The 9,032-nt window shown below is 53.3% G+C and overlaps 1 protein-coding gene across 1 annotated transcript in view; it reads left to right on the forward strand.

Moving 5' to 3' along the window:
- The first annotated feature begins 4,470 nt into the window (after positions 1-4,470).
- Positions 4,471-9,032, forward strand: part of BATF (basic leucine zipper ATF-like transcription factor) — a 5,220-nt gene continuing 658 nt past the window's right edge. Inside the window, exons 1-2 of the mRNA XM_009280719.1 lie at positions 4,471-4,536; positions 6,368-6,472. Of these exons, the coding sequence (XP_009278994.1) occupies positions 4,471-4,536; positions 6,368-6,472 (171 nt within the window). The remainder of the gene's footprint in view (positions 4,537-6,367; positions 6,473-9,032) is intronic.

Raw genomic sequence — 9,032 nt, forward strand, 5'->3', positions numbered from 1 at the left:
TTTTTTTTTTTTTTTTTTTTTTTTTTTTTTTTTTTTTTTTTTTTTTTTTTTTTTTTTTTTTTTTTTTTTTTTTTTTTTTTTTTTTTTTTTTTTTTTTTTTTTTTTTTATTATTTTTCCTTATTTAAACCCTGGGAACATAACTCTAACCCATCCTACAGATGTTTGTTCCCAGCCACTTCATATGAAGGGGCTTAAATAACTTTCCTGAATTGCCTATCCCACAGTCTTCCTAACCTCATTTCGCCTCGAACCTCAAACCTGAACCTTTCCTGCTGCAGCTGGAGCCTGGTGCTTCTTACCCTGCACTGGCTGCACAGAAAACAGCTGACCACCCTTTCCATTACAACATATCAAAGACTGCTCCTTCCTCCACACCCACTTCCCGCCCCCAAGACTTCTCTTTTCTAGGCTAAATGGACCAATTTCTTCGCTCCTTTCTCTTAGCACAAGATTTCTGTGTATTTATCCTTTGTATTGTTTTCTTCTGGACTTTTCCACTTCTGGACCTGGGACTCTGAATGGGCCCTGCACAGGCAGCGCGGGGCAGTCGTCTCCTCTGCCTTGCACCCAGCACCCCAGGCCAATACCCGGCCCCTTTGCGACACCTCCGTGCTACTGGCGAAGCTTCAGTTTACGATGCTCTGCAACCCCCAGATTTTTCCCTGCCATTCTGCTGCCCAGTCGGTTATTCCCCAGTTCTTCTACCTACATCTCACTTTGCTTTACATTTGCATTTGTTCTTGCTGAACTGCATCTCGCTGCTTTCAAACCATTTCTCTGGCAGTCGATCACACTAAGCCCAGCCTCCAGAGTGCCTGCAGCCACTCTGTCCTGGAGAGAACAGGACTGCCTTCAGCAGTGCCCACTGTTATTCAGAAGGGATGAATGCCGAACTGGATGGCCCCATCCTTCCCCTAAAAACCTCTGGAAATATCCCTGCTCCATCAAGCTGCTGGTATGGCAGTAACCTAGCACTTGTGAGTTCATCCAGTGCCACTGACAGCGATTTCACAGCTACTGTGATTAAGATCAAGAAACCTAAATGATCCCAGAGAGAAAGTCAGGGGATGTTATTCATGGTGTAAATTTAGTCACCTAAATCAAGCACAGAGATTAGGAGGCTGGCTCCTGAGGCTCCCCCTGATAGCAGGGGAGAGGAAGAGCCTGGGGAGGGACAGCAGGATATCAGCTCCCCATGTTGTGCCTGCAGCAGGTGCCCAGGGCCTGCTGGGCAGGCTCACCAGCCGTGAGCAGGCGCTGGTGGAGCCACACTGGTGGTTTCTGCTGCTCTGGGTGGGGGGATCACAGCTCTCTCTGGAGGAACGGCACGGGGCACTGCCTGCGAGGAGGCAACATGGGTCCTGCCCAGCCCAGGGGAGCGCTGTGAAGGCTCTGCCCACCTTCGGGCCAGGAGACACTGTCTCATTCACAGCACACTTATTCATTGCTCATAAGTGACAGGAATTCATTAGCATCGTAGCCAGCTTGAGGGCAAGGAGTTTGTTTGGGCAAGGAGGGAAGAGGGATGCTTTCTTACTCCCGCTCAGCAAGACCAAGTGTCCAAACCCTCTTCTGCAATGTCGCTCTCTCCTGAGATTTCTCCATCAGCTGTTACTAAAAGCCCATCTCTGGGCAAACCAGGGTGCAGCTCAAAACCTTCCTCCTGTGGATCAAAGAATAGCCTTTGCCATAGCCACGTTCTGGCCAGTTTTGCACTGACAGTCCAGTTCCTGCCAGGACACCCAGCTTCCCTGCACCACCTCCTGGCAATGCACCCACCGCCTTCCCAATCACCTCCCTTCAGCTGCCAACCTTGCTAGATACAAAAGGAGGGAATTCAGCTTATTAGCCCAATAATGGAACAAGGATATTTTTCCCTAAGGAAGGAGCTTCCTCCGTCCTGCCCTGAGCAGCAGCAGCCTGTAGAGCAGGGTGGGCCAGACGGTCTCTGAGACCCACTCACCGGCAGAGGAGCGTGGGTTTCCTCGGGAGAGCGGGAATCTAGTGGCATGCTTCCTGGAAAGGAAGTGCCGCATGGGGTTGCAGAGTTCAGAGGAAGTGTAGCGATGCAGCGAGTGAATGGATGCTTCAATAGTTGTGCTGCTAGCCGGTGCCTTGGGAGGCCTGAACTCAACACCCCGCGAGCCCCTCATCTCACCAGTGCATTCAGCTGCTCCGTTCCTGGAGCTGGCCGTGCCAGAGGAGCCCTGCCTGCTACAGGGGGGTTGCACTGCCAGGAGATGGGGTCCCTCAGGGTGGCTCATGCCGAGCAAGCAAACCCTTGCAGACACGTTTGAAAGTGTGGAGGATCCTAGCATTTCCCTACAGCACACCGGGAGAAAAAATACACTCAAGGCTGTGAAATGTTCAGATAATGGGGCCAAGGGTAGCGCACTAGTGCCACAGGATGTTTCTAAAGAGGGAAATGGGCCAAAATGGAGCAGTTTTGCTACTGAAGCTAGGCCAGGCAATGTCCCTGAGCCACTCAGCCCGTAGCCAGCCCCACGCGGTTCTTGCTTTTGGCCATGTTTGCCCCTGTGTTGGCTCCATGAGTGGCAGGGCTGGGAAGAAACACCAGCAATGCCCACACAAGTCTGCACTGTGCTCCAAGCATGTGCTCATCTGCGCGTATGCTTTCTGTGCTGCAATAAGGCTACAAACTCAAAGCTGCCAATACTTTTGTCCTAATGTCAACTGCCTCTCAAGTGCCCTTGCTGATACCCTGCTGCTGAGACTTGCTCACTGCTCCTGCTTGAGGCAGGAGAAACTCAACCAAAACACCAATATGCAGTAAAAACCAGTAAGTGGGAACTGGGAATTGCTGCTTTCCACAGGATTGGGTTGCTGTGGATAGGTTCATGCCTGTTTCTGTATCTGCTCCTCATAGCACATGTGAGAACTTAGCCGCTCTGAAGACATGTGCTCCTGTGGATGGAGAGCCTGTTGGCACGTGGCCCCGCTTCATCCCGCTGGCTCTGGCGACATGAGCAGATCAGAAAGCAAATGGCTCCTGCTTTGGCACTCCCTGCTCCTGCACTGTCACCTCCAGAGCTGCTCGCATGGGGTACCCTGAGGGCACTCCTGAAGCACCGTTGTCCCACGGGCTGCTTGCATGTCTACAGTCTACTGAGGCTTGTACTAAGGATGGAAGTAGTCCCACACAGCACAGACCAGGGGAGAAACAAGGGGATGCAAAGCAGCTTCTCTTTGCTGCCGTCTGCGTGGGCCATGCCCAAGTTGGGTGCTGGCAGAGGGAGAATAGCAAGGAAACAACCTCCAACGTGCAATAATGCTCCTATCTCCCCTTAGTCCTGTCCCACGTCTTCTACTGCCAGCTGTGGTGAGAGGGGGCTAGAGGGGAGCAGGCAGGGAGTCAGGACCCCTGCATGACAGTCTCACATCCCCTGGGGCGTAGCCAAGCTCATACCATGGCATGGAGTGAGAATTAGGTCTCAGGTTTAGCTTCTGGGTCCATAGTCCATTACATTTACAGCACTTTAATTTGGGTGCCAGGGTTGATTTTCCCCTTAGGGGCCAGTGATGAGGTACCAATGAATGTTTTAAAGTGCTAAAGAGCTTTGCCTTACAGAAAATTCCAGTCCTACCAAAACCAGTCCAAATGTTCTACGATCCCAGGCCTTTCTTCTTAGGTGGGACTGGTGCTTCATCGTACACATGCGAGCCATCTGCACAAACAGCGTTTACGTGGCACCTGCTGAGGGTACCCGTCCCCTCCCTGGGACCCACGTCAATGGTGTCGGGGGCAGTGGGAGGGGGTGGGTGGGTTGTGGGGAGGTGGGTGGCTGCCTAGGAATTTCCCCAGCTGGGCTGGGGTGGTGGAGGCTGCCCGGGGCTGGACCGAAGTCCCGCCTGCACAGGGGCGGCACGGCGCGCGGTGCCCCTGGATTTTCTGGGGCTCCCGGCAGCACCTCCTCCGCACTGCCCTCCTTTGAGGGTCCAGGTTTCACAGCCGGAGCCGGGGCTTTTCTTCCTTTCCATCTCTGCTGTTTGTCTCAGAGAAAACCCATCTCACTGTTTTTCAACCGCCTGAAGGTGTTTTTCGGGGGTTTTTCAGGCTATTTTGAAGATCATTTTTCCCAGATGTGCTTTTTTTTTTTTCTTCTTCTTCTTCTTTTTTTTTCTTTTTTCTTCTTCTGTAACTTTTCTTCTTCGCCTTAAAGTTTCCGGCCACGTGACTTTCAGCTTACATCCCCGAGGTTCTGAGAAACCACAGGAGGCCGAGACCTAAAGGGAAGGTGCAGAGGCTCCAAGAGGAGAGGCAGAGAAAGTGGCAGAGCGCAGGGCAGGAGGACAGTGTGCCTCTGGGACGGGCAAGAGCCAGGAAGCCAAGGGCCATCTCAGGGGGCACAGAGGAGGGCAGGGGAGAGGGAAGGGAAGCGAGACAGAAGGCAGGCACACCAAGAGCACAAAGGAAGCTGAAGAGGCCCTGGGAGCCACAGACAGGAGCCATGCCCCACAGCTCCGACAGCAGTGACTCCAGCAGCTTCAGCCAGTCTCCCCCTCCCAGCAAGCAGGTAAAGTGGGGACTCTTCCCCAGCTCTCCCCGGCTGGAGAGTCCTTCAGGGTGGGCCATGGGTGGGCAGGAGGAAGGGTGGCACCCATCGCTGGCATTTTCACAGTGCAGTATGGCAGGGCTTTCTAGGAACGGCTGTGGGGAGAGGGATGCAGGGCTGAGCCGAGAGCCCTGTCAGGAGCCCCGGACACCAAGCTGGGTACAAGAGAGGAGGCCTGGTTACTTGGGGCTATGCCAGGGGCAACTGGAGGGCCAGGACCCCCGGGCACGGTGGGCCGTGCAATACACACCGGGCAGGCAGCAGGCAGGAAGCTTCGGTGTGAGAGTCGGTGCTCTGGCGAGGAGCCTGAGCATGCACCTCCTCACCATGGACCGGGACAGCTCAGGGGCAGCCTGCCTGCTTCCCACTGCCACGGACAGCACTCGGGACCCAGAAAAAACCTGCCACTTTGGGTCTGCTTTCTTTTCTGTTCAGCCTCAGAGGTTTTTCATCTCAGTAATGCTTGACAGAGGGATTTTGTTTTGTTGCATGGAGTACCTTAACGGTAGGTTTTTTGCTGGCAGATATTGACACAAGTCCAAAGTATTTCCACTGCCTTTTCTGGCTAAGCTTTATTATATCTGTCATTTGCCATTTCTCTAGGGCTGGAAACAATGGCAAGTACCTGAGACTTTGCTCAGAAATCTTGGGGATGATCAGGGCAGATGATTTTGGGCTTGCAACCAGGGATGGGGAGGCATGCTGGTAGAGAAGGGGATAAAGCACAGGGGTTGCCAAAGGATAGGGACTGGACTTGGTGCAGGACGTGGGAGCTGCCATATCTGAGACATTTGTAGGGTGTTGAAGGCAAGGATAAAACGGTTAAGTTCAAAGAAAATAAAAGATCTTGGGTGGGGTGGAGGGGGGAGAGGATGTGGACAGACTGATGGGCTGGGAAGATAACTTTTGTGGCTGAGTTTTTGTAGTCCTGTGGAGAAGCGGTGGTGTGAATGTTAGAGAGTCCACAAAAGAGGCAGTGCAATATGAAAATAGAAGATGAAAGAGTGTGTGTGACAGTTTCAACTGTCAGAAGGCAGCAGCAGGTCCAGATCTCAGCAGAGAACTGCTGCTGCATGAAGCTTGTGACCTGGACCCTGGAGACCTGTGCTCTCCCGTGCCCAAGGGGCTTGGGAGTGTTGCAGTCAGCATTGCAGGCATTGCTACCAAGGGACTCCAGAAAAGAACAAGCACAAAGATCAGAGAACGGGAGCAAATGAGATCTGGGGAAAAACCAAAAGATCTGAGTCTGTCTAGTTAAACAAAGCAGGGGCCACTTTGCACTGTAAGGGTCTGCAACAAATAAAGCCTGAGGGAGAAGGGTGATGGAGAGGGGGTGGGACCTAAAGGGATGAAAGGAGGAAAACACAAGCTGAATCTCTGGAAAGATGGTTTAGCCAAGGAGCTGGAATGTCTGCAGCGCCATATCCCCGCAGAGAGACGGGGAAGGGAAGGGTTTTCTGGACAAGGAATTCAAATTGTCTCTCTTCCAGAGAGAGGTCCTTACTCTGGTGCCTCGAGCCATATCCCAGGCCTGTGTCTTGGTGAAGGTAGCGTGGTCATTTCCCAGCTGTGCCGGGATGCCCAAGGGTATCAGACTTGCCCCTCCTGGCAGCTGGGATGCCAAAAGCATCACACATCCCTGGGGTATGGCTTTGTCCTGGTGCTGAGGGTGTGTATCCCATGTCCTGTGCTTCAGTGATGTTACCTGCTGTGTCCCCTTCTCAGCTGCTGCCCTGCAGCAGCATGGCAAGGGAGGGGATGCCCCAGTCACTTCCATGCCTTGTTTCCCTAGGACTCTTCTGATGACATGAGGAAAGTCCAAAGGAGGGAGAAGAATCGCATCGCTGCGCAGAAGAGCCGCCTGAGGCAGACCCAGAAAGCAGACACGCTGCACTTGGTGAGCACTCCCACCCTTCCCCGTCCCCGGCACTGAGGGCTCACATAGGGGACAACGTGCTTTTCCCCTGGGGACTTGGAGAGGAGATGCTCCGTTGAGGCAGGACAGGAAAAGTGAGGCCAGGGCAGGATGTAGGAGTCGGTGTTCACAGTGAGAACATACAGCCCAGGATGACTGCCACTGAAGCATTTAGTTTTGCAGCTAGTTTTGAATCCATCTTTATCTCTCAGTCTGACATTACTGATTTCCTTTCCTAACCTCTTCTGACCGGCTCAGTCAGAAGCTCTTTGAAAGCACAGGCTCACCCGGGCTGGCTCTCCCCAGGTTTGTGCTTCATGCCACCACTCACGCAGTGGTGCAACAGCAAACAAGGATGCTTTTCTGAGACGGCAGCGCTTTGTATTCATTGGTGTGGATGATGGTGCAATGTAGAGCCGAATGGGCCATCTCCTCTGGTCTGTTCCCTGAGACGCTATGCAGCATAGATAAATAAATATCAATCATTTTCTAATATTTTTAAATGTCTCCACGGTAGCACTTGTATCCCTTTCTACATCTGAACGCTTTACAGTACCTGGAGGCTTTTCCTGTTGTTTAGCATGGATTTTCCTTCTTTTGGTTTCACCCTGCTGTCCCACTCTCCTCCTGTGGCACCGTGGGCACCCCTGCAGCTCTTCCCAGTGTGAAGAATTAGGCATCTGCTTTTCAGGAGGGATGGTCACTTCTGGCTGTGTGTGTTTGGGCAGGAGTGTGTGGTCAGTGTCGGAGCACAGGGGCTGGGCTCCTTTGCATTTTGCAAGTCAGTAAGTGCAGTCCCATGTGTTTTGGGCCACTGGTGGGCAGGATGCAGAACATGCAGCCTGCAGTGGGCAAAGGTGACCATCCCTGTGCTGGGCTTGGCTGCACTTTGAAAAGTGGTAGTCAGGCTCATGTTCAAGAAATCATCCTTTGACTTAGTGGTCTTCATATTCCCCCAGATCCCCATTTTTGGGAAGAATTCTTGAGAAGCTGGTCCTGAACCTTCCTCCTTACATAGTGCCCTCAGTCCATGGTTGGAGCTGGGTTTAAGACAGAGATTTCACTCTTTTCTTAGTAGCTGATGATCTTTCTAGAGCTGACATGGCTCTAGGCTGATTGCATTACATCTGTCAGCAGCGATGGCTCTGGGCGACTGTGCCTGAGAGGGGTGAAGAGACACCCTTTCCTTGGGTTCGGTGCTCTCTCCAAGGTAATCCTAGAGGTGGATATGGGCTATGATCCTCCCCCATGAAAATCCTGCCTAGCTGTGCACCAAGAAGACTTGGACTGCTCTTCTTAGAGCAGATGACAAACCACTCGCTTACAAGATTACTACTGCTCAGCTAGCATTGATAGCACATGCTCCTTGCGTTCCCATGGGGACGGGAGCAGGGGGGCTAAGCCCAGTTTGATTCAGAGAGAGAGGATCCTGGCAGGCAGCTGGAGAAACGTGGGGAGGCAAGCAGAGGATGGATGGTGAATTCTTGCTAATGTTTTTCCAATTCCTGGTGGACAGTGACCCCCTGCTGCTCCTGGGTTCATTCCTTCAGTGCTCTTTGCCTTTGGTCAGCTCTGCATCAGGGACTTTGCTTCTCTGATGTGGTTCTGCCCAGAAGAGCGTGGCTCAGCTTGAGCTATGGTGGTATGAAAGGAGCCAGCAGTTCCATCTGCCCCAGGCCTTTGCAGCTTGTGTTTTGAGGGGAATGAGTCACGGGAAGGCTGGGGCTCCCAGCCCCTGGGTGATTCCCGTCAGCTCCTGAGTTCGACGTCAGTCATGATTTCCAAAGCATTTAGTCACATCTGAGAGATGCTCGTTTGCTGTGCAAGCTCCTCCTGTGACAGCCGCTGTAACTGCTGGGTGCGTTTCAACCTGTGCGCAGAGAGTGGGCACCATCAGAAGTCAGTGTGGCAGCGGAGGGGTGAGCGGAGGGGTGACAGGTTCACTTTGCCGAGGTGGTGGTGCAGCATTCCAGGGCCTCAGAGCACTGGGTCCCGCTTTAGCTGTCTTGGCTGAGTTTGCAGAGCCTGCCACCATGTTCTCCCTCCCTCCTCTGGTCCTGCCCAGGCTGCTGGCTCCATGGTCGGTCGGTGCCTGGGATGCTCCAGCCTGGAGATGGCTGCACTTTGGCAGCAGTAGCGGTAGCAAAGGCTGCGATGCTCTTGGAATCGTTGAGATGAGGCTGAGCATCATTATTAACCCCTTTGTTGTTATTCTCATTAATAACAGTATTAATTCAGTTCTTGTGAGGCCTCGGTTTCTCTTTTCTTCTGACTCAAGCGTCTCCCCCTCCTCCCCACCGTGCCGCTGGTTTCCCCGGCTGCTAGCAGGAAGCAGTGAGTCTTTTCTTTCCAGGGCAATGACAGGTTTCCTGTGGCAGGTGGTTTTCTGGTTAAAGACGGCGGTTATTCAGTGCGCCCTCCCCCCGGCTGGGCGGCCCGGGAAGCGGCGGGGCGGCGTGCGTGTGCGTGAGAGGGAGCGGACGGCGGTTGCGCCCTCCCCCCGGCTGGGGGCTGGGGAGGCTGGGGCTGCCAGCATCGATCG

The sequence above is a fragment of the Aptenodytes forsteri genome, unplaced genomic scaffold (genome assembly GCF_000699145.1).
Source record: "Aptenodytes forsteri isolate BGI_AS27 unplaced genomic scaffold, ASM69914v1 Scaffold193, whole genome shotgun sequence".
NCBI lineage: Eukaryota > Metazoa > Chordata > Aves > Sphenisciformes > Spheniscidae > Aptenodytes > Aptenodytes forsteri.